General features: G+C 35.5%; 1 protein-coding gene across 6 annotated transcripts in view; it reads right to left on the bottom strand.

Annotated features, from left to right (window-relative positions):
- Positions 1-26,490, bottom strand: part of IPO11 (importin 11) — a 76,453-nt gene that overhangs the window by 21,666 nt on the left and 28,297 nt on the right. For 4 of the 6 annotated variants that reach the window (XM_021380378.1, XM_021380377.1, XM_021380382.1 and 1 more), the window contains 13 exons: positions 23,761-23,887; positions 22,597-22,630; positions 22,346-22,386; positions 21,065-21,181; positions 19,119-19,232; positions 15,174-15,289; positions 13,482-13,558; positions 12,664-12,729; positions 10,778-10,857; positions 10,252-10,332; positions 8,359-8,454; positions 6,801-6,914; positions 5,907-6,028 (listed from right to left, as the gene is read on the bottom strand). In XM_021380378.1, coding sequence (XP_021236053.1) covers positions 5,907-6,028; positions 6,801-6,914; positions 8,359-8,454; positions 10,252-10,332; positions 10,778-10,857; positions 12,664-12,729; positions 13,482-13,558; positions 15,174-15,289; positions 19,119-19,232; positions 21,065-21,181; positions 22,346-22,386; positions 22,597-22,630; positions 23,761-23,887 — 1,185 coding nt within the window. The remainder of the gene's footprint in view (positions 1-5,906; positions 6,029-6,800; positions 6,915-8,358; positions 8,455-10,251; positions 10,333-10,777; positions 10,858-12,663; positions 12,730-13,481; positions 13,559-15,173; positions 15,290-19,118; positions 19,233-21,064; positions 21,182-22,345; positions 22,387-22,596; positions 22,631-23,760; positions 23,888-26,490) is intronic. The other 2 variants (XM_021380379.1, XM_021380381.1) reach the window with 1 other exon arrangement.

Raw genomic sequence — 26,490 nt, 5'->3', positions numbered from 1 at the left:
AGCTTCTACTTAATCTTTATATAAAAAATACATCTTATACTTCTTTCTTTATTGGAATGAAAAAACAGTTAAGTAACAAATTCTGAGGAATATATTACAGAGGAATATATAACAGCTCTGAAGGAGAATATTGTATCAGGCACGTTCTTGACATTTCATAACATTCCATATCGACAGCTTCTTGAGGAAAGTTTTTCTAACAAAGTAACTTCAAAGAATGACAAAGAAAAATTAACTTATGTAATAACCTAATGAAGATTTATAATTGCATGCTATAAGTTCTTGTACTCACAGAATGTCAATTATAATTGCCAGAAGTCACACTGGGTGACATATCAGATTTGATATACAGTAAGAAAATGCAGACATTCATTTACATGAAGATTAGATATGAGCAGAACAAACCTGAAAAATGTCTTTGGCTTTTAACCTTTTCCTCACAATAGTTTTTCCAGATACATACATTTGAATCAAAAGAAGAACACTGGAATACTATTCAAGCTACTCAAGCACCAAAAAAATGACAAAGAAAAAAGATAAGAAACTCAAAAGTTCAATACGTCAAAAGTTGCATCTATTTGCAAGCTGTACTACTCACTCTACATTGGTAAGTCCAGTGAGAATGATCGTTAAAATTAGTCAGCTCTTTTGGATGGCACTTCCAAGAATTCACAGCACAAAGAAAATAAGAGCAGAATAAAATTACAGGCAAAAAAATCCTCAAAAACAGTAAAACCTGGAAGAAGCCTATTAAGAAACTACTATCCGCTTACTTAAATCTTTGAGTGACTGCCTTTAAAGTCCTTAGTATTTTGACATAACAGTTTGTTCTTCTTCTTTTCCATTAACCTCCACTGACAGTATTATATGCAACTAACACATCTTTCCCCACACAGTATCACAAGAATTTTTAACAAGAAATTCAAATGTGTTAACAGGCTTCTACAGCCTAAATTTACAGAGTAATCACAACAGTTTGCAATAGAAATCATCACTCATCTACTCTTCATTTGAAAGCATCCACCAGGAATCAGTATTAACAAATAATGGGTTACAAATATCACTATTCAGATTTAGAAAACTTATGTAGGTAATGAGTCCATTTTATATGGCCACCTCTTCATGTATATCACAATGCACTTTCTATTAAAGGACATAGACATCAAAAGTCAACAAAAACCTGCAAGATTTTACAACCGTATGAAACACGAACAATTCACAAAGCCATTCTACTCAGACATGGTCTAAAACTGCTACGAAGGGCTGGCAATTGAATAGTATGTTGTACCACACTTATTGTGCTTTCCCTTTTCCAGTGAAAGAAGAGCGAGTAGAGCTGAGAAACCTCAAAAGTCCAGCTTGGACTACAAATCCCAGATATGCACAAGGACATTGCTCAGTGTAAACAGCATTACACCTAGCAGCACAACCCACAACAATCTCTTTTCTACAGACAGGCTAATACTATATTCTCAGACAATGTGACATGAGAATTCTTTTCTAATCCAGCGTTACTCTGAGACTGAAGAGATCTTGCAAATGCCCAGGATGCGAATAAAGAAAAATGCTGTTGCTGGACAAGCAGCAGACACTGAAGCAGCCTTATCCAGCAGGCATCAAAGAGACTTGAAAGAAACTTCGCAAGAATCTCTGACTACTGAAACTAGACTGAAATACAGATGTAAAATTATGACCCAGATTTCAAGAGCTTTCAGTAAAAGCAATGGCGGTAATCCTCTTGTCATGAATGAAAAGCACAGCAATAATGATACCAGCAAAAGAGCAGCGCTTATCTTTCAACACGGTGCAACAAAAGCTACCCATGATTACAGTTAGGGAACACACTAAGCTAAGCTTTTCACCGTTACTCTGTTTTTCCAATCTGCTGTTTACATTTCCTAATAGAGGCTAAAATGTTCCATTTGCTCCCTAGTACCTTTCAGTGTCAGTTGGATTCTAACAAGACATGCAGATAGTAACTGGAAGAATTAAAACAACCTCCGATTTGAAAAATAGATTATAAACTATTTGGAATTACAATGTTCCAAAATGTAGTAGGAGAGCTACTCCAGAAGTAATGCCTCCTATTTTATTATTTTGCCTCACAATGTCAGAAGCAGATGTTGGTGGTATGGCAGTAGAGGTTGAACCATCGTGCCAGTATTCCATTACATTTTGTTGCCTTGTGACAGATGGCAGCAGAGGGGCAGTCTGACAGAATGGCATCTGACATGGAAGTGTGTAAGAAGCAAGGGTGTGGAACTGAATTCCTCCATGTGAAAAAGAAAACATCACCCACTGACATTCAGTGACACTTGCTGAACAACGATGGAGACCGAACAGTGGATATCAGCACAGTCATACAGTGGGTCATACAGTGGGTGGCGTGTTTCAGCACCGGTGACAGCGACATAAAAGATGAGCCACATACTGGACACCAGGCACAGCTGTCATACAACCAAATGAGGAGTATCTCAATCAGCTCAATAATGCAAATCAGCAGATCGTGACCAGGGAACTGTGTATGGAGCTGAATATCTACTTCAAAGTGTTGGAAACAATGGTGGCTATGTTGGAGTATTAAAAAGTCTGTATCAACTGGATTCCATGAATGCTCGTGCAGCAAGACAAAGAACACCATATCCAAGTTTGTCAGGACCTACTGATCCAATACAAGGCTGAAGGTAACAGTTTCCTGTAACAGTAACAGTATACTGGCTGGACTGTCCTAGCACATCCACTGTATCGTCCAGATTTGGTTCCTTCTGACTTCCATTTGCTCGGGAAACGTTTTCCTAAGAATGATGTCATCACAGCAGCTGTGAAACAGTGGGTCACCTCCGCTGGTGCAGTTATTACCAACACAGCATACTGGCTCTTGTTCATTGCTGCCAAAAATGCACAGCTAATGGCGTTGACTATACTGAAAAATAGTGCTTCGTAGATGACAATTTGTTCTATCAAATAATGTTACTGTGCTCTTAACATCTGTTGCAGTTACCATAGAAATAAATAGGAAGCATTACTTTTGGAGGGACCTACGTAATACTAACGCTACACAAAGGGACAAAAACAAAGTTAGTGTATTGATTACATCCACAAGTTTATAGGTATGAGAAGAGGAACAATTTTAGCCACTTTGATCTCAAGAAATAGAATGCTAAAGAAATTTATCTTAAAATGTAGCCCCTGCCACAGCAGTGACTTACACCGCTACTCCTGATCATGTTCAGTAGCCACTGTTTTAGGGAGCAAGGGCATATCTAATCAAACTCAATTACATGTACTCTATTAACAGAACATTCCTGAAACGCTGGGATAACAAACAAACAATTAAGATTTTAGACAACCAGAATTTGACTAAATCTGAGTAAGAATTAATGACATCTGGGAATGTATTCATTCTCAGGAATGCTGGTTGCTGGGTCCTCTCACGTCTCAGATCCTAGCTCTGACGTGATTCTCTCCCATCAAAATCCTTCTATGCTTTTTGAAATAAAAAGCACCCATCAACATTCAAGCTATTGTGTGCCTGCATGTATTTCCCCCTCAGGTGTCGCGCACAGAGAGAACATTACTCTTTAAGTGTAACCCTGCTGTCTGAATCTTTTTGCTAGACACTACAGTTACTCAAATCAGATAAAGATCCTTTTTTTAAAAAAAAAGCTAGAAAAATGAATGTGGAGAATGTCTCAGTCAAAAGATTCTAACAATCTGAGTGGTCAGATTCAGATAGCAAAAGCAAATAATTAGGTAATTGGGTAGCATTTAGTTTATGCAAAAAACAAACGTGCAAAACCAGGAAATTACTGCTAAGTGAAAAGGTGCTGCAACACAGAACTCAGGAAAGAAACACAATCATTGCTCTTTCTACTTTGTTTTTTCTTTTTTTTTTTTTATATGAACTCCTAAAACCTACCACAATGTGCAGCTGCGAGCAGGAAGATAAACAGGATGCTGGACTGATGGACTATATGCACACATGATAAATGGAAGGGGTCATTGCTTACAACTGAATGATATTGCCTACACAAGAAAGCTATAGTTTAGCTAATAAACTGTCACTTTATAACCTGCTTAAGCCAACCGACCGGACTGAGAACAACTGTGAGTTGCAACTGCACTGCAGCTATTTCCCATCGTACTTATCACTTCACCAAAAATGCAGAAAGTCCCAAGTCCATCCACATACGCTTGTGAACTTGACCACTAACTAGAAAACTACTTAAATACAATGAATGAACACTATACAGTTTAGAGGTACAATATCGAACAGTCACCAACATTTTATCCCTAAAGCCAGCCTTGCTGCCATCCTCAGGACACAAAACCTGTTCTGCCTCTGCAGCTGAGAAATCTTGTACTTGCTGGGGATATCTGAAGAAATACCTAATCAGGAATCTACTTAATAAGGTATTTCAAAAGGAAAAATTACTCATCTTTTCTTGAGAAGGTTGTTTATATGAATAAAAATAATATCCAGCTTAAATACTGTAGTTTAATATATTTTTGCTTAAGCAATGCAAATTGGCTTGCAAAAGAAGTGTAATTTTCAAAAATTTTATTTTAACAGAAGCTTCAGATGTGAGATGCAACAAGCATATGTAATGTAATTTCTCTGAAATGTCCGGAACAATGACTCACACTGTTCAGTAGAAAGATCAAGCACTCGACAAAATCAGTTTCACATACTTGTTCTGAATTGATGTTTGGCTCTGGCAGCCTATTACTTGTCCAGTAAAATGTTTGTAGCCTTTACAGAGATACGTCCAGTAAAAAGAAGCTGTTTTTACTGGAGAATAAGCATTCTTAAGTAATTTGAATATCTGAAAAATAAAATCGTCATTCGCAGAGGTTTTATTATGTTGAGAACTGCCAGAAATAACTGGCTCATGCCGCAGGAAATTCAGATCAGCTTAAGGTAGTTCAAAATAACAACGTTATCCAAACAAACTCTTTTCCTTCCTCTCTGTGAAAAGCGCTTCGTAGAAAGATAGGTGCGTATTTCAGCAATTTAGATTTTAACAAACAACTTATAAAAAATGTTTCAAATATGTGATAACATTTACATTTACTGAAAAACAAAATAGCTTTCTGAAAGCAGTTGCTTGGTTCACTTTTGGCTAGATGTCTATCCTGGTGATTTGTAAGAAACACTTAAGTTATTATTGGAAAATACTTCATATTTTTCAGGGAATTTGTCAGATTAAACAAACTCATGCAATACTGTATTTCTGACTTTTAAAGCAGACAAGAATAATGTGAAAATAATTATGAACAGAACTCTTATCTAAACAAGAATTACACAAGAATCCCATTAGTGACAATTTCAATGTCAGAGTAACACTATTCAGAATTTTCATTTAATAATTTTTTTTATGCCTTTATCCACTAATGACCATGCCAAATGGGAATATGATAAGCTATTTGCTAAACAGCACAAAAACTCTTTTAGCTTTTCACAGCAACTCTTCCACTCAACGTCATAAAGTGGAAAAACAGGATGAATACTAAGATCTGCCCTCAACTTAAAACAGGACTGAACAAATACTGCTCCCTGGAAAGGACACCAAAAGACAAATCAGCCAAATAAAACAACTACAGATGAGAGAAGTAGCTAGTCAAATATTAACACGAGAATATGCAATAAAATACTGTGCTGTTTCCTCACTCTTGCTAAATTACATTTTGAAAGAAACAGAAGAAAGTTTATAGGTATATTGCCGTGAGGTTCCATACAAGGTATGTAGCATGAAAATTCTGTATTTTAAGCTTCTTTAGCCCCAAATAAAGATGTAATAAAACCACTTATAATTGAATATGAATGTGCAGAATTGTGAAAGGTCTTATAAACCACCTTAAGCAGCTTTGAAGTATCCTTTTTAGAGCATTTCAAATTCTCTCACCTATTCAATGAAGGTAGAAGTGAAATCAGTGCCAAAGCAGAAAGTTTTCTTCTCTCTGGCTGAGTGATGTTATCCATCCGATCAACCCACATTTCAATCATGTTACCAAGAATTTGGTCCAACTGCAATGAGAAACAGTTATGTATACCTGACAGAAGCTACAGCAACAGATGAATTTGGTTTTGCTTCCTCTTCTTAAATTATTTATGATAGTGCTTCGAGGCTCTGAACCCCTTATTATTGTAACCTCGAAGTTAGAAATGCTTTTAATTCCTAGACAGAACACAGAGCCAGAACACTGAATTACTCAAACAGTTATCACATGAGAATCTTGAAACGTGTAAATTTACTCTTTTTTTTTTTTTTTTTTTTTCCCCCAATCTTCACTGGTAGTGATTAAAAAAGTCTTGCCTTTGAATGTTTGAGACCCTAGGATAAGAAAATTCATAATTTTTTCTACAAAACATAGCAAAACACTTTGGGAAAGGAACTCCACTGAAAAGTGAGCACACTGAACCAACTGTTCCTAGGATCTATCACAGAAGGATGACTAAACCATTATCTCTGGTGCAAAACCCTTGAAGACAGGACAAAAATAAATTCTCACCATGCAACATAATGCAAACTAAACAAGCTTATATGGTTTACTGTGTGATGCAGCAGGAAGAGAATTTACAGACTGCATGAAATTTCTCATGACACGTTTTAAGCAAATTGCAGGAACATGGAAAACTTGTTACAAGATGTTCAGGAGAAGGAGCAAAGCAGGAGAAAGGTAATGTGCTTGGAATAAGGAAGAACAAACATGTAAAGCACAGGGATAAGTTCTTTCAAGTTTAACGAATGTGACTTCCATGAGCAATCCAGCTGAAACACCAAGACAAACACCCTTACCTCCTGGCCTGATTCACATGCCATCTGGTTCAAAAGCAATGAAAAAAAACTTGTATTTTGTAGAAGAACTCTACCCATGACCCCCAGATAAGTAGACATCAACATTGGGTATCTCTGAAATGAAAATCAACCAGAACAAAGAGCATTTATAGTTCAATTAAATGTTAAAAAAATAACATACAGCACAAAAATATATGGAAAATAGTTGTATGCATCTCTTATGTATTTTAAATTATAAATTACAATTTAAAATTATCTCAAAACACAGTATTGAGCTATCATTAACAGAAAATTTCCTGACACAATATGAAAACTATGGCAACCTAGGATCTGCTTCTTCCAAAATAGCTACCACAACATGCAAGGTGATGTTATTTATATTAAAAAGCCTACATCTTAAAAATGAGCAACATACTGTATTGCTAGAACATTACATTTAAAACTGATTATGGTTTAAAAATACTGTTTACAATTTTAGTTATATTAAGAAAGGCTTAGAATTTCTGAAGTCACTTATTTCTGAGGGAACCTATAAGAATCTGTTAAAACCAATTTTGAAATAGTTGCAACCTAAGACACATAGAGTAATGAACATTAGTTTATCTTTTGTTGTCATTTTTCATTTTACAAAAAGCTACAGATAAATCCAGCGTCTAATAACACAGCAGTAACGATTTTGCAGAACTTCCTACTTGAAAACCAAAATGCAAACACATACCTGAGAACATCTAGACAAAGGATTGTTCAAACAGTCTTTTTTCATATGTTTTGCACAGCAAAAACTAAATAGCTATGTAGTATTAGTTGGATACAAAAACAGTCAAATACTGACATGAGAAGATCTTCAACTTAAAAGAAAAAAAGTGGAATTTTTTTTTTTAATCAAAAGTTAGTAACACAGAGAATTTCATTCACTGATTCTGCCAGTAGAACAATTTTTTTCTCCTGTTTGCACTGCAAGGTTGAAGCATATTAGATTTTACTGTTTTCTGCACAACATGCAAATTTGTTGGATGCAGAGAGAAAGAAGAATGACATCTACATAAACAAAATCAGAAAGTTGCTTCCATCTCACAAAGCCTTCTCACATTCTTCAGCTCTTCATATTAGTTATGTCGATTAGAAAAAGAAGGTCAAGTCAATCTTCTTCCTACCGTATTTTTCTCTGGTGCATATACACTTAAAAAGTAGTATATCATTTTTTTAAAAAAAGCACGACAAAATGCCTTAACATCTATAAAGAATCTGACTAAATGCTACCAGTGTAATCATAGCACCTTTTTAGTGTTAATAGTGAAGGAAAAGCAAAATAAGACTTGTGGCACTTCATTAAAATAAAAACTAGATCACAAAATTGGTGATGAGTATGTTCAATTTTTCTACAACTACTTTACTATGTACGAACTTTTAAAATACCTGTCAAAAATCTACCAGATGTTCTTAAAATTAGAGAAAAAGAGAAATTTCATCATGAGTAAGCTGGGCTGGACAAAGGAATGTACTTCCCTGGTCAAAAGGAAAAGTGAAGAAAAGTGAAGAAAAGTTTAGCGACTCTTACCTCCCCATCTATAATCCCCCTGAACACTGATGGCAGAAGAGGCTGGAACATTTGAGGACCCAAAATAGGATTTACTTTTAGGACATTTTCCACGACCTTAAGAACAAAAATAAATTAGACAAAAAGTGCATATAAAAATTGTAATTGAACCTTTAAAACCACATATACTGTAAGGCTCTGATAGGATGTTTAGTAAATTAGTTTTCTCTCTTAGCTCGTTGCTGCTGTTTTGTTTTTAGGCCCATCTCCCTACCTTTTCCACTTTTCCGCTTTCTCCCTCTTTTGGGGCTTGGGTCTGTGGGCCCCCCACTCCAACAGTCACGGAACCAGGCCGAACTGGCCCAGAAACTGCTGACAGAGATGAAGAGACAAGAGCTACTCCGCACTGGTGACCCGTCAACTCTGCCCTGGTGAGACCACATCTGGAATACTGTGTCCAGTTCCAGGCCCCTCCGTTCAAGAAGGACAGGAAACTGCTTGAGAGAGTCCCGCACAGAGCCAGAATGATGATTAAGGGAGTGGAGCATCTCCCTTACAAGGAAAGTCTGAGGGAGCTGGGTCTCTTTATCATGGAAAAGAGAAGACTCAGGGTTGATCTCATTAATGTTTATAAATATGTAAAGGGTGAGTGTCAGGAGGATGGAGTCAGGCTCTTCTCAGTGACATCCAATGATAGGACAAGGGACAATGGGTGCAAGATGGGACATAGAAGGTTCCACTTAAATATGAATAAAAACTTCTTTATGGTGAGGCTAACAGAACACTGCAACAGGCTGCCCAGAGAGGCTCCCAATGTTGTTTGTATGACCAAAGGGATCAATAATGACTTATAGGGTACAGAAGAATCTCAGGATCTGGAGGGTTAGATATGGCAATTAGGCAAGTATCTACCTTTTCATATGAAGATTAGAAACACTCTAAATGAACTAAGGTTAATAATACATGAGAACAATTTTGAAATTTTTTTTTGGGTCAAATCACTTCTTAATGGTGCATTCTGATTCAAGTAACAGTAAACATTTTTTTCTGAATTCTGAAACAAGCTAAAAAACAAGGACAACTTCTGTAACTAATCAGTCCGATAAATTTTGTCTTTTCATTATCCAATTATAAGTGTGAACACCTTTTATTTTACGCTTTGGTAGTCCTCTCTATTTTAGAGTTCAACTAGAATTGAACAGCCTAGATTAGCTTCTTCAACTTTTATGAATGCAGTGACAGCCACACATTAAATCAGGTTACTTGGATCCAAACACAATTCTTGTTTTGTGGCACCAGTGTCCTCAAGGTTTTATAAGCATAAGATAACCTTTGCCACATAGGGACTGATCACATAGCTGTTGAAATATGCTGCTACCATGCTCTAGAAAAACCCACTTTCATAGGGGTACAAGACCTCACTAACTTCCTTTCTTTAGTAATCTACATAAAGTGGGAAAGATCTCATGGACTCTTAATCTAAATCCATCTATAAAGAGGGCTCAGATTAATTTAGAATTATATTAAGAAAAAAAACCGTGGAATCATATGACTTAAAGAAAGCATTATAGAGATGGTACAGGAACAGCATATCAGGTGATTTATTTATTTATTTATTTATTTTTTACAGTGCTCTGTTTGGGATTACAGTATCCTCCTCTGGGTAAAAATAATGCATGTAGGGTCTTTTTTTTTTTTTAATATACGTCTACTTCGCTCCCAGTACACACACTTTATGCGTAGTTTAAAAAGCTACTGACTCCGGTAATACAGAGTGTAAAATAAACTGTTTTCTTCTACATGTTCTACATTCACCATATTTAAAAACATTGCTTAATTCTGACAAAACTCTTGCAAGAATGCAGATCGTCAGAGATGTATATCTAAGTAGTTATCATTTTCTCAGTACTCTACCTTTAAAGCTTGAACTTGACCTTCAGTAGTTATGTCCTTTAAGAGTTCACAAAATGATCGACACAAGTCAACAGCATATGTCTGAAATTAAAAGATAAATAAGCTATTATATATTTTATATCTGTGTATAAATTCCAAAACAATTTCAGTGAATTTTCTAACAGAGGAGGACTGAAGACATGGCATAATGTCTCTTGTTCATTTATTGATAGAATTTACGATCATAACTTTAATCTGTTAACAGAGTAACAACTACTACTCTGCAAAGGACCTTTTCAGGAAGGAAACTACTTAATTAGTCACATTAATTCTAATCTTTCTGAAATCTGATTCTATTGGGTGTTCACCATGTGCCATGAAGAGCTTGCACCCAAATAACATGCTTATAAATACAGAAATGAACAAGAGTAAAAATGTTGGTATATGACTGATGCTTCCCAACATGAGTTTAAAAAAAAATTTAAAAAAGGAAAAAACAGTAGCTTGCCAGTTCGACTATGGTGGCATTTATAAAATGGCAACGTACCTGTAAAAACTCAGTTGATGATAAGAAAACATAGGCATTGATGATCTTAAAACAATTTTTGAGGTTTTCTGAACTCAGCTCTGGAAAAGAAAAAGAAATTACAATTCAGAAACTCATACTCAAACTGAAATACCACGAAAATAGTTCATTTCTAAAATGATTTTCCTCATATAGCACTTAGGTGCCAGATGATTACAAATAGAAAAAAAAGTTGTTAGACTAAGTACTGTCTCCCTGACGGGAAAATCAGAAAAGAGATTATCAAGTTCAGCTATCATTGTCTCAGATGGAACCACAAGAATATGACTTCAAAACCTAATTCTAATCAAGAAAAAAATGAAAATGAAGTTTTCATTGTGATAGTTGGCTAAGAAGATATTGAAGACAGAACAAATGAAACATATGCTTAAGAGACCTGCAACTACTGAAAAAACATCTCTCCTATTTGCATCAGTATATTTGAGTCAGCAAATGCTGAGTAGAATGAGTGAAGTAATGATTGCAGGCCTGATCTTCTGATCTAGATACAAAACCAAATAGCATTGAGCTTCTAGACTAAAACACACTGAGCATTAGGCCATATCTTGAGTACTGCAGTAAAGAAAACATATAGATTTAAGAGGCGGTATACAGCAACAGTTTTAAGAAAGAGAGGAAGAAACAGATGTCCTCAGGCAGCATCTGAAACACTGTTAAAAAAAAACACTCCAGAACAAAAACAGAATTGGTAGCAAAACTAAAGGTTTCCAATCTTCACAAGGAGTTTCATGCTAGTGGAGACAGACAACAACCTTCTGAGAACAAACTGTCTGAGAACAAAACAGAACACCAAAACACCTTCAACAGCTTGCTACGTTTGCTTAAAAACAGTCTAAGAGATAGACTTTTTTTGGTGAATTACGCAGAGTCCTGTTCTGCCACCTTTAATTAATATTCTGGTAAAAAAAAAAAAGAGAGAGAGAACAGGAAAAGATTTTATTAAAAGTTTTGGTTAGAATTCCTTATCAGATTAAACAAGCACCAGCAGGTGGCTAAGAACTGGTGTGTGTTCCACAGCTAAAATGCGCACAGTCTGTACGAAACTGTGGCTTACATCTAATGACGTATATGAAGCAAAGTTTCTACAGAAAATACCCTATGACAGAAACATGACTGGTTATCCACTATAACACTGAAAAAGTTCTAGGGACTTTGAGCAGTTAATTCTCTTTATAATGAGAAGGAAAAGAAGAAAGATGTCTGTTGTCTGACAAGGCCACTCAAGAACTCTGAACGCACAACTATGTTAATATCTCAGTGTTTGCACACGTTATGCCTTGCTATCACTCATTTTGAATATTTAAATATCTTGACTTGAAAAGAGACTATTTTTTAAGTAATCTATCCAACACTCTCATCAAAAGATTCCAATATATCAGCCTGGGTAGTACATTTAGCAATTCTTTTATAGTCTGCCCTCATGAGATCCCACCTGTGCTAAGTTTGGCTCTGAACTGAATATGAAAACCTCTTTCAGATGTATCTGGAAAATAAAACAAAACAAACCTTCCCAGTTAAACTACCTTGTTCTGACGGTTACATCACTGTGGTGGGAAGGATGAGGATGGAGTGATTTTTCTTAAATGTTTTAAGTTTCAGCCACTTGTATACTGGAGAAACTACTAAATAACTACTAAGTCTTAGTTCTATAACTAACTTGCAGAGTCACCATTGATCAACACATTTTCAGAAAGGATCTGGGATACTAGAAATACTGTCATTTCTATAACTACAAGGTTTTAACAAAGTATAATCTCAACACCACGTTGTCATATTTATGATATGTGGAGGTAGTTCAGACAGATTCCCCTGATATAAATAACAGCGAATTGAAGGCCAGTACGTACCAAAATGGTTTCTGTTTTCCAGCCAATGGATGCACTTTTTTGGCCCACAGAAATCAAAATTTCTGCCTGACAGGATACTCAGAAAACAAAAGTTTCTCAGAAAAACCATCAAGAAGTAAAGTAGTACAGAAGAAAATTGGTTTATAACTACACACTGCAAGGGCTGTTGTGCATTCACCACTCAACTCCATCTCTGACAGAAAAAATATTGACAAAAGCCTGTACAAAACCTCACCTGAAGGAAAGCTGGCCTAACTTAACTGTACTATTTATGCTATCAGCATAATACAGTAACTTTTATTAATCAGAACAAGGAACAAGGCAAAATGACTGTTTTTAATTTCAGTGCTGTTTGCCAAACACAATTTCAAAAGTTTGTAGTGTTTGAAAACTTCCTACATAGTTACTGTCTGAATAATGGAAAGCCTAATTCAAACTTCAATTCTTCAGACTGGAAATCACTGGTTTTACACAGAGCAAGCAAAATACCCCATTAATCCGTATCAATAAACTCAGCAAGTTTTGTGTTAAATTTTCAGGAATTCTTTAAAAATCTCAAATGACAAACTGAAATTTGTTTCCTTGGTACAAAGAAGCTTCAATTTAATTTAAAAAAAAAAAACAACAACCCACAATTCCAGCAAGTACACAAAAATATTAAAGAAGATAAGAAAGTCAAACAAAAGCCTGTTCCTCATTTCTGAATAGTTACAATTTTGCTAACTCCTTAGCTCTTGCACCCACAGTGGCATTATTTAATGCATGAACACCCCTAGTGGTAGGAAAAAATTCAGAAATTTTATTAGTAAAAGACTCACCAAGAAGGGCTGACATGTTCTGAAATATTCTTAGGAGCTCAGGTGTAAGACATGGGCTATTTTCCAATGTCACTAACCTAAGAATAGATGAAATTAAATGCTTTATATGATTTACAAAAACATTAACTAATTGCTTTGACAGATGTAAAGTACTGTACCTTCTAGGAACCACAAATAATGCGTAACAATTGCCTGAAGCATATTTCAAGTCTACTGTAAGCTCTTCACAGCATAAGTATTGGTAGAGGCTTGGCTCTTGTCAAGAACAGGAACACTGTTCTGATGTGTTTTGCTATTGTAAGGACAGCATGTGCAGTGCTACACACTTCCAAGGAACAGCTGTGGTGGCAAACAGTTCAAGACTAATTTTTTCCCCCACATTTTTTGGGGCCTAAAATAATGCATTGATTACCATAAAACCAGAACTATATGGTCCCACAATTTATATCAGCTTAAAATTCCTCACATTTGAGAAGAGTATGTATTAAATTCATGCTTAAAGCCACAGCAACGTATTCCAGCTTATGTTCAGAGACTAGGTGTGGGATTACTGAATTTATACAGTGTTCTATGTTATGTAAATATCTTAGTTGGCCTCCTGCTTTTCTTTTAGAAAGCAGTTAGAGTCCCATCTACGTCTGCCAGCTCCAGCCAGATCACTCTGATGCTCTAGAACATGGGCCGATGTTTTGGTTGTTGCTGAGTGATGGGCACCCCGTCTGGGTCCAGGCCGCTTGGTGGGGAAGAGTCTCTATGACTGTGCAGCAACAGGGGACCGGGCTAATTACTACCTGTCCAGGGCCACATGTGGGCCACAGGTTGGACATGCCTGCTCTGGAACATCTTAAAATAGCATGTATACAATCTCCAGCATAGGCATTGGAATAATCATCTCAAGATCAGTAACACGGAAGTCCTGATCTGATATCTTATATCTTGTCTTAAATATTGTGAACTGAAACTTAAGTAACGCACTTCAAAGTTGTTCCCCTCTCACCAACACCATTATAAACCTTACTTTTGCCTTACATAAAATAGATCTTTTTGGGGTTAGGCATTTGAACTACAAATGCTTATCTACAAATCAGATCTCAGGAATCCCTTTCTATTTCAAGACAAGCTCAATACATGCTTACTCTACTGGAAAATAATAATGTTCTGAATTTGGACTAGATAACAGTTTCCTCCCTTCAGAATGTCAGCTGCATCAGAAGCATTAGCAAAATAGCCCTACAGCAAGCAGATAACAGGGCTGCCTTTTATCTTCAGTCACCAGAGAGCATGAGACCTGTAAAAGTAGCTTCTGCATTTTATCCATGTGAACTCCAGCATCTCTTCCATCAACCAGTTCTGACAGTCATTGGGTTACTGTGCTCAAGTCAAGTGTGTCAAATTGTTAGTTCAGTATGCACATTACACTGAGTCTCAGCTTTGTCTTGCTGCTTATCATCAATATAAAACCATAGCTTGCTACGAACTATCTGAAAATGGATTTCCTACTGAACTAGTTAATCATGCTTCTTTTATTGACTTCTTAACTTCGATTCTTCTGAGAAAATATAAGATGATGTTGAGCTAAGTCATCCAGAACATAAACAGAAGGCTTAACTGTATTAAGAGTTATATTCCTTCTTTTCTTCTGGGGATATAAAAAAAATTAAACACTTAGAATTTGAAAAAGAACATTCTTACCACAACTCTAAACCATCTTCCAGAAGATAGACATGTGGAGGCTGGGAAACATCTGTACTTAGCTGAATAATTGGAAGTAGAAAAGGATAGAGATTTTTGCTTTCTGCTCCCAGGCCCTGTAACAGTAAATAACAATTTTTAGAAAGCTTAAATGCTTCAGAAACCTTAACTTAAGCATTTTGAGAATAGAACTGAAAAAGATCTGTGATACTGTTCTATTCACATGTGTAAACATCCATTTAAGACATCAGACACTGAACTTCATTTCATATATGAAAATGCTTGAGTTTTCTCTCAACAAGTCTTCAGAAAATTATGCAAGGTTTTTTTTTGTTTGTTCGTTTGTTTTTGGAATGAGCAGCTTATCAACAGTCTGCAAGAAAAAAGTTCTAAACAAAACACCTCCCTAAACAATATTCACTGGTCTCTTTCTCAGAATTCACATACTCTTTCTCAGAAAAGCCACAGTTCTCACAAATAACAAATGAGTAAATGCCTAAATTATGTTAAACATCAAGAAAGAAGTTAATCTTTGGATCTTAGCACACTCTGAAACTTTTTATATATTCTGAGAATCAGGGGGAGGATTTATCTTTGTTCTTGTTCTCAAACAAAGATTCACAGATTGATAACAGGTTTCTGGTTGTTTTTATTGTTGTTTTTTGGTTGAATGATTTTTACAAAGGTTTGAATTCTTAAATTGGAAACTACTGGCTATTTTGCAATACCACTACTTGAGAAAACTGAGCCTAGCTGAACGCTACTTTTGTGTAATTACTAATAGTTTTATCAGATATTTGTAAACTGTTGTTTTTCAGTTAAGGCTTTTGTAGAATAGATTTTCAAAAAACTTCCATCTTTAGAAAAAAAGGCAACAATGAAGTAGAAGAATCTTCCATAAATGTATTCAATCACTTCTGGCCTCCTTACAGGCCACTAACAAAGTTTCACAAGTTATATAACACAGAAAAATATATACTTTGTTTGAACTAACTTGGCTTTTAAAAGAACACCATTTTTTCCTTGATTTTTAATGTATAAATCACTTTTGCTACACTGTTACTGTTTTTGTAGACTGCTAATAATATCCCCTCAGCAAACCTTTCCCCCTGTTAAACACTGCCTACACGTTCAGTCTCTTCCTGTATTGATGATACTGGTCTACATTCTACAACCCCTTCTCAATCTTTGCTAGTTCTACTACATCTTTTATGCAATAGAGTATAGAGTGGAGAAGATGGGATGGCATACTATTCATATTAAGGAAGTTCTTAATAGTATGGATTCTGCAGGCAATATAGCCATATACTGTTTTATTCTTAAATTCTTTTAATTAACCTACTACATTTTACTCATATTTTTATTGCCAACAGCATAGATATTTCTAGCTATTTCAAATGTAATGATTATTTAGTAATAACCTGTATCTTTTTATTCACAGATTGGAAATTCATTCATTTATTTAACTACCATCTATGGATAAAGCAGCTAATAATTTTTATAAGCCTTCAAAATTCTTTGTCTCTGTTCCTAAAGCAAGTCTGTAGAGGAATTAGATTATTTATAGTTCTGAGTATTAGGATTCAGAAAAGTAGGGAAGAGAGGCAAATTACCATCAAGGATTTAAACCTCCCAGAAGGTCAAAACTTGTTTGACTACGGACCACTAGTAACACCCATTCTAGGTAGAATGTTACATAGTATAGTCATTAATAATTATATAGCAAAATCTGGGTCTAAAAGTCATCTAGATTTCTTGTGTTTTAAGAACCATAAGACACTCAGTGAACTAGATAAATGTTGCTTAAGAAACAACTACAGGCAACTATAATGGCAACTACAGAAGCTACCCGAGTAGAGAACATGGTTGTAAAGGTACATTATGTAGAGGCTAATGTACCCAAGAGTCATGCCACCAGAGAACATCAGAACAACCAGCAGGTGGGTTGGGCTGCTAAGATTGAAGACGCTTAGGTATATTTGGACTGGCAACATGCTTCAGGCCATCAAGGAAAGATGCAACACTTAGATGGGCTTAGGATCAAGGAGCTGACTTGACCGTGGATGCTATTGCTCAGGTCATCCGTGAATGTGAAACATGCTGTAAGTAAGCAAGCTAAGCAGGTAAGACTTCCTTGATATGGAAGAGGATGACTGAAATATAAATACTGGGATGGCTGGCAGGTGGATTACATCAGACAAAGTCACCATGGCAAATGTCATGTGCTTACGATGGTGGAAGCAACCACCAGATGTCTGGAAAAATATCTCATGCCCCATGCCACCACCCAAAATACTCTCGGGGTCTTGAAAAGCCAGTCTATAGGTAACTACAGGCAACTGTAAGCAACTACAGATAAAACGATAGGGTGGTGAGGCGCTGGAACACGTTGCCCAGGAGGTTGTGGATGTCCTGTCCCTGGAGGTGGTCAAGGCCACATTGGAAGGGGCCTTGGGCAACCTGATCTAGTACTTGATCTAGTAGTTGGCAACTCTGCCTGAAGTGGGGGTGCTGGAACTTGATGATCCTTGAGGGCCCTTCTGACACAAGTCATTCTATGATTCTATGAAATTTAATGTTGATATATAGCAGCAGTGTATTCTGGCAATAGAAAGTTTAATACAACATGCTGAAAAAGAGATCATCAAAAAATCTACAGGAGAAAAAAACGGTCTAAGAATCACTCTATTCACCTCTCTTCCCAGCATTATTACTTTTTTATTATTGCACTTAGAAAATCTACAGGAGAAGAAAATGGTCTAAGAATCATTCCATTCACCTCTCTTCCCAGTATTATTACTTTTTTACTATTGCACTTAGATGTACTTGTTAACAAAGGCAAGGTGATAGTAGTCCCTGCTAACAGACATTTTGATAGTTCTGACTATTTCATTTTAAAACATATTGAAAAAGAGGAGATATTCAAGTATACTCAAAAGTGAAGCTTATGAGCATTGATGAATTATCAAAAGAAGAAAAAAATCAAAAACTCTGAAATATAAATACAATTGCATGTCATACAAATCTATTGTATAACAAAGTAGGTTCAAAGCTGCTATTATCTCTATTCCATATAACTCAAGCACAAAGCAGAAGAGAACATAAAAGCCGGGAAATTTACGAAGAGATGAAGCATTTTTTCCCACATGCTACATAAAAATAAAAAAGCATATAGAGGTTGTACAGTAAAAAGACAATGGTAAAAACAAATGGTAACAATAAAAGGGTCAGAATGCTAAATATACAAGTTGAACCATAATTAGTTAATGCCAAAGAAAACTTGCAAAGACATTAAGACAAAATGTTGCAATTTAAACAAACATTTGATGATAAGCTGAATTGAAACCTGAATTTTAAAAAGTCACACTGTGGCCTGTTATGGTGACCCATACGTTGACCTGTGATCCAGAAACTGCTTATTTTCCACATAAAACATGCAACCAAAAAGGAATTTTGAATCTCTGAGTGCTGAATGGAACACAGTGGGAAAAGAGATGCAATGCACTGCAGAATCAAGTCTGAACCATATACTCTGCTTAAGAAGAGACTGAAACTCCTAATGCGGGAAACAAAGGAAGACAGAACTTGCTGTTTGATGGACAATAAAAGACATTCAATTCTAAGATTACAATATCAAAATTTCAATCCTCCAGAACACAAGCAAATTTGATTACAGAACTGCATTTCCTGAACAAACCCCAAGAAGCAAAACAGTTGAATACTTAAAATTAGCCATGATTATCTCCATTACCACAACACCATGTTTTTATTCTAAGACTGATCAGCGTTTAGTAATAGTCTTTAAAAACAAAGTATATCTAAATATTACATATTTAACTATATAAATAAATGTAAAAAACCATGATACATACAGACTGTAGGCAAGTCTCCTTCAGGAATACTGAAGGAGACATCAGCAACTTTTGTGCGCTTTTGACATCTTACCTGAACAAGATGGATTAAGGTAGTTAGAATGGCACACCGTAACATATTGTGCTCCTCACTCTGTTTCCAAAGAAGAGGTAAATACTGAACCAAACATCCTACATATGGTCGTATCTGAAATTCAGTACACAAATGTGTTTCTTAATGTGTGAAACAAAGTCATTAATTTACCCCCAACATTACTTCTGAGAGATTTAAGAGCTACTTTTGTCATAGTGAAAATACAACAACTGCCTTTATTTACTCCTCTTTCCTCTTCTGAGAACACTGTATTCTTTACTATGCAATTGAGCTGATTTCTGACTGAACTGTGGTTTAAATACAACATCGAATCTATAGCAAACTAGTGATGACAATAACGCTTATGTAGAAAATAGGAAACAAACAGTAACTTAAATTGATAACTGAGGATGTTGTCTTTTCATTATGATATGCATCTTCCTTACAACACAGTTACTGACCAGAAGCACTCCCAGGAAGAAAAAAAATAATGCTTTTAGATCTAAATGTGGTTGCAGAATACCACTGCACAAGAACTTTCAAACACACTTAGGTGTCCACACTAGGACACTAATCTGAAGTTGCTATAATATTACATTTAAAACATTATCATGTTTTTGGAAAAAAAAAAAAAAAGGACTTCTGTAAAGAACGACAAACTCTCAACTTCAAGCAAAAATACCCATGAAGTCACCTAACATTCATTAGAAATGTATTTCTATTCTCTTAACATTTCTAAGCAGAACAATTCACAAGTTAGTTTTATTTTCTGTGTTCTGCTTTGTTTTTTGAATTAAGCATTCAGTGATTCCCAAAAATTATAGCTGTAACAGTATATTCATGCTCTGGTAACACAAAAGTCTTTCATATTCAATACAGTAGCTGCAAAAGTAACATCAAAATTTAACTGTTCTCATGTCTCTGAATTTTTAAATACAGAATTATATCCTATACATCATGATCACTTAATTATTTTCAAGAAGCTTTCAAAAATGTGAAAATACATGTCTATTCTTGCTTTTTTTTTTTGTAAATGGTTCCATATAGATCAAAAATAAGACAAATATTTGGAATAAATTATACATAATTTTAAATAGGAATTACAATAAATGTGACATTTCCCACTAAATTCTTGTTCACTACATTAATTATCAACACCAGCTCCAGGGAGAAGCACAGAATCCCTAGAGTGCTACACCTACCCTGCAATAAAGACAAAAATGAAAGGGCCCATAGAAAGAAACTGAAAATAATTCTAAAGCCTATATATTCCATTTCAGCCTCTGCAATATTCACTGTCACCTGAAGAGATCCCTTCCTCCCCTCCTCCCCCCAAATAAAAACAAAAACCATGTGCAAATCACTAACACTTTTCCTCCTAAAACAACAGCCACCTGCTAGCTCTTCTCCACAGTTAGAATGAAATGCCAGTATTTCTTTCCAAAACAATGACTGCAGAATTCCCAGCCTTGGAGACTTTTCACAGTACAGCTAGAAACAGTCCTGAAGAATCGACATTAATCATGATGTGCACAGGCACTGGATTACATAATGACCAGATGTTTGCCCTAACCAAAATTTATATGACTAGACAATTAGAATAGAAAGTAGAAACTTTTTCAGAATTGTAAGAACTACATTAAAATAAGCAGCAGAATTCATTCTGTACTCCAACAGGCGAGTCAATGCCAAACATGAATATTAAATTTAAAATGATTAGTAGTAATGGAAAAAAAAAAAGCAATATTACACAAAAGATAAATGACAACTGAAAATCAGAAGATAATCAAGTAAAGTAAACATTACAGGCATCTACCATAACTATAACCCGTCTAGTAGCCAATGATATTTTTCTACTAATTTTGTACAAGCTGAAAGCATTAAGAAAAGTTCTCTGTGGCGTTAGTACAAAGCTAATGCTGTTTGAAGTCTGGAAAAAAAAATACCTGTACATTGACTCTTTCATTCACACAAGACAGAACATGAAGAACATGCATTTTCGTGTCACATTCTGTTACTTCCTGAAGTAGCTGAAAGAGCAGTGTAAACATGGATTCCAAATACTGAAAGAAAAAGAAATAATTAAGCACTAGATAATCAAAAATACAACTGATGATATGAATTGCTAGTATTTCAGTGTGCTTATAACACTAAGACATTTATGAACTCCAAAAGACAGTCATAAAGTGTGCAAAATGTTATTTTTTCACTTGGAAAAATGCAGTTAACAATCACAGCTTAAACAAGAGAAAGAAATCAGATACACTGCTATTTAACAGTTGAAATCTGTAATCATTGTGAACATACATCATTTTCATGTTTCAGTAAGCATAACCACAACTTCATAAATAAAATTCCATAAAGCCAAAGACAATCTCTACAGAAGAAATGCACAGTTTGAATCAGAGCAAAGCTATGGTTTTCCAGTTTTTGGGTCAGCAGGTAAAATTTAGATTTTGAACTGAAAAAGACACCTTAAAAAGCAGAGTGTATCTATACTATAAGTCCTGGAATAGGTTGATTGCTCTCAAAAGAATTTCATTTAACACATAAGTCACAATGCAGTGAGAACGCAAAGCACTTGCAGAATCTAAATTATGAAAATAAATCTTTGCTGTATTTATAGCTAGCATTTCACTGTTTGCTTAATGCCAGCAACAATAATCACTGTAAGGAACAACAAAATATGAGAACAACGAATCTATGTTTTTAAGGCACTACTTACATCACATCTACTTCATACTTACATCACATACTACTACAACACATCTATACTTAGTATTGACGTGCAACAGCAAGTTGGAATGTACTGTTTGAAATAGACATACTTGAAAGTAAGTTAGACCAGAAATGAGATGTATTTGCTAAAGACAGCATTTGTACCCATATGAAAAACCTTAGCACCTGATAACACATGGTATATATATCAGTAAACAGGACAACAGGAAATTCTAATAGTCACACAATAGTGAGGTGTAGAATTGTCTGACTGAATACTGCACATTAACAACATTAAGAGCAGCAGCATGAATTTTCACATATTTTGCCCTATGTGAACTACAAGTAAATGCACACACACACACAAACAAAATGGGAAATAATACTGTTTTTCCTGCTTTCCTCCATAAATCATACAATCACCAAGGTTGGAAAAAGACCTTCAAGATCATCTAGCCCAACCATAAATATACCAGCTCATGAGATTACATCTATATAAATGATCTTACCGGTAAGAACTGGTCAGTTCTGAACTCAAAGTCATCTACAGGTAAAAAGCCATTAAGGAAAGTAATACACATTACACATGGATACAAGACTCCAATAAGCTAGCATTTCACAGATACGTAACAATAACAACGTAAAAAATTTGGTAGTAAGTTTAAAGCTGTTTATTTTCCAGCAACTCTGAATATCTCTGTTAATAAAAAAAAATTAAAAATACTCTGTCTAACCAGCATCTTTGTTAATAAAAGGATATTTAACTTCAGTGTTGTAGCTGTCTCAATACGGACCTGAAAGACAAAAGTCAAGAAGCATCATCCTTGTGTCCACTAAACTTTCTGACTCTCACATAGTACTTGAAAATCTGTTGTTTTGATAATTCAGTTGTTGTGTGAGTTCTACAATCCTGTGAAAAATTTGTTTAGTTTACTCTGACACATTCGTCTGCTTTTGTTTTAGGATCCTCTACAGTTTATTTGGCAGCATCCCGAGACACTACCTTGATAAATTACTCAAGTGAAACCATGGAGGTCAAGAAAAAATTAAACAAAATATCTAGCCTTTAACAAAAACTCTTGTAAAGGGGAAGGAGTTTAACTTCAGATTAACTCATGTCTTGCTGTCACACAAAAAGCAAATAAATAAATTCAACAAGTGGCATGTTCTTTCTTGCTAGATGTCTGGAAAGCTCGTGCTGAAAAGTCACATAATTAACAAGGAAATCCATGCTGCTCTGCTGAAGCTGTATTTAATCAATTAACTGCTGGATTGCCAACTAGTAATAATTAAATAACAAGCTAGCTAGGTTTTTTATTTTTTATTTTTTACTTTTTGGTGGGATTTTTGGTCTTCTTCGCTGGGTAAACATTAGCTCTGTTTCAAACAAAGAAATAGGAACGCAGATTCTCAACTTCACCTGATGGTAAATGGAAACTGCTGCTTGAAACTCCAGAGCTGTATTCAACCAGCTTAGCAATCAATGCTGTTTACTGCATTTTGCCAGCAGAGAACAGCTATGTTGATGCTTAAAAAATACTGTATTTTTGCATTGACTGCATCACAGAATAACTCTGTTTTATCTACACAAAGCATCTGCAAGTTAATAAATGACCTCTCAGAAGATACTTCACAACTTTGTTAAAAAAAAAAAAAGCAGAGAGATTTGCTTTTGACATTCATTTTCCCAGAATTAGCACCTAGCGAACATCTTAACATTTGGTTTCATGCCTACCACTGTTACCAAAATTGCACAAGTGGACTCTCCCAGAACTTCCTGACATATTACTTTCTGCAAGGCACAGCAGACTTTGAAGGGTAGTGTTATGGAGTTTTCAACAACCTTTACAAAAAGCATGGAATTTACGTATCACTTGTGTTTATAGAACTCATGTAAAAGAAAACATCACTTATTTACACTTACCACTAAGTCTTGGTCTTGAAGCAAGTTACGAATTGCCTCATACAACATAGGCCTCAAGTCTGATTTGAATTTTACTGAAATCCACTGTCCAATCAGCCAAATTACTCGTCGGCGTATCGGTTTATATCTCAAAGTAGAAAAAAAAGAATTAATTAACTCATGCTTGCTGTTCTAAAATACTTTGCTGAAAAAGAAATTTGATAGGAAACAATACTTCCCAAGATGATTATTAGAAGATTTAGTTTTTTTAAGACCTGTATTTAACTTGCAGACATAGAGAGTCAGGCAAGACAAATCCTACCCAAAGGATTTTAAGTAACAATCTATTCTGCCTCATTACTTTAATGTATTTTTCATTTTATACACTTCTGGCTTTAGAAGTCAACAAGACAGCAGTTTAAACAATTTACTGTGGCTCTTCACAGTGAATAAATCTAATCTATTAAAAATTTCTCTAATCATAGGATAATTAACAAAGCACACCTTCAGAGAGTATGGAAGTTGTCAAAGTAGCATACGTGCAGAACTGTATCAGACTGGAACACAAAGTTAATGAGGAATAACATTGTATTTTTGCTTGAGATTTACTCAGTGACAGTGAAGCACAAACAATTTCCTACAGAATGTTACTGAAACATGACTCTCGGATGACATCACCTTACTAACACCCATCCTACTATTTACTTAAGCACCTGTGACAAAACAACTTTCTCCATTCTTGGAATACTCATGCCTGATATGCAACCTGATCAAATTCAGACTGTTGAAAAAAATATATTTTTTTTTTTCCTAAAGAACAGTCTTGTATAGTTTTCAAACCACTATCATTTAAAGAGAAGTTTTAAATGACATTTGACAGGACTACACAGCTGTCTGCCAATAGCAAGTATTCTCAACTCTGGTGATACTTGTTGTAGAATCCATACCTCCAATCTGCATAGAATCATACAATAATTTAGATTGGAAAATATTTAGTTGGTTGCTGATTGCTATGGTCATAGGACAGTCTCACTATCGCTCCCACAACAGATGGAGACATTCAAAGTAAACAAAACACAGCAGATCCTCTGGTCGCTGCTAGTAGCACACAGGTTTGTGTTCCCAAACTTGACCTATCTAGTGATTATCATGCTTCCATACAATGTGACAGTCTGTGGAACAGTAGATCATACTCTCTGATCTCCTTTATCTGAACCGAGTGTCTATTCCTGAAGCTGTCATTAAAGCAGCACTTCTAACATGGCCCCCTTTTATTACCTTAGAATCATAGCATCATAGAATTCTTAGACTTGGAAGAGATGTCTAGTCCATCTAGTCCAACTCCCCCGCAATGAACAGGGACACCGCATCCAGATCAGGTTGCCCAGGGCCTTATCCAGCCTCACCTTGAATGTCTCCAGGGATGGGACATTAACCACATCACTTGGCAACCTGCTCCAGTGCCTCACCACCCTCACTGTAAAAGATTTTTTCCTTGTATCTAACCTAAATCTACCTTCCTTGAGCTTGAAAAAATTTTTGCGCCACACACACTGCATGTATTGCTCAGACATTAGCTGTGCTGCCCTCGCCATGCATTCACTGAGCAGCCACACAACCGCAAGATAAGGACTGCCTTGGTAATCTCCAGTGACGATGGCAGTAGAAGCAGTGCAAGCAAGCAAGGCTTCAAAGTTATAGACTGACTTCTACTGTAAGATCCTGTCCCCACTGGTATTTCATCCTGAGCTATCACAAATGCCACCCAAACAGTATGATCAGCTGACTTTCCTACTGTAAATACAACTATATCGACTGTTGGGGATTTCTGCCAGTTTTTACCTATGCTGTTTGGGTAGATGCCATAAGTATGCTGAAGCCAGTATGAGCTACAAATACAACTGGCAGCTTTATTCAGAGACGAGTGCTGTTAGAGCACAATAGCAAAGGATTAAGCATTCGCACATTATCTTCATTTTCTCCTGCTCTTCTGACATTTAGCCTAAACAATACTGTACTAGACCACTGGTGGGCAGCAGAATGAAGCTGCAATCATATTTATTTAATAAGTAAGAATAATGAGGAAAAAAAAGAAAACACTAGGAGGTATCAAGTAAACAACCGTGGTAATTATTCTACAACTCTAAATTAAGTTTATATAGCCAAAAGTAAGCAATTAGAAAAAAAGTGTATTGTAATGGAAAGTATTTTAATTTTCTTGAGTTTAACAGCATCTTCCACTGTACATGAAATTCAACTGTGTTTGCAAAGAATATGATTATAGCTGCCACTTACAAATAAAAAAATGCCAACTAGTAACTATTACTCCTTGCAGAAAATTTAAATTTGAATTTAAAATTTATAGTAGCTCCTATAGGCATTAGCATATAAATTAGTTCAATATTTCATTTTACCAGACTTAACTGTTATCTGAATTTTCAAATACAGAAGAAAAAATAGCAAAGGTTTTCAAAGGACATAAGGGTAACTTCCAATGACTTTAATGAGAAAAATAAAACCTACTTAATCAGAGTCAAAAGGTGTCTTGGAACTCACCTGATGAGAACACAAGTAATAGCATTTACTCTCCTTCCTGACAGAAGGACAACTTGAGGAACTGGGAGAAACATTGTTCTTCTAATCAGTTGTTGAGACAGACAGAGCTGCCTATCTACCTCTGTTCTCACATGCCAAAAATTATCTTTCAAAATACCTTAAGATAGATACTAAAGAAAAGAGGTACTCCTATGA

This window comes from Numida meleagris, chromosome Z (genome assembly GCF_002078875.1).
Source record: "Numida meleagris isolate 19003 breed g44 Domestic line chromosome Z, NumMel1.0, whole genome shotgun sequence".
NCBI classification, from domain to species: domain Eukaryota; kingdom Metazoa; phylum Chordata; class Aves; order Galliformes; family Numididae; genus Numida; species Numida meleagris.
The sequence above is the reverse complement of the archived record's forward strand: the minus strand, read 5'-3'. Positions and strand labels throughout refer to the sequence as shown.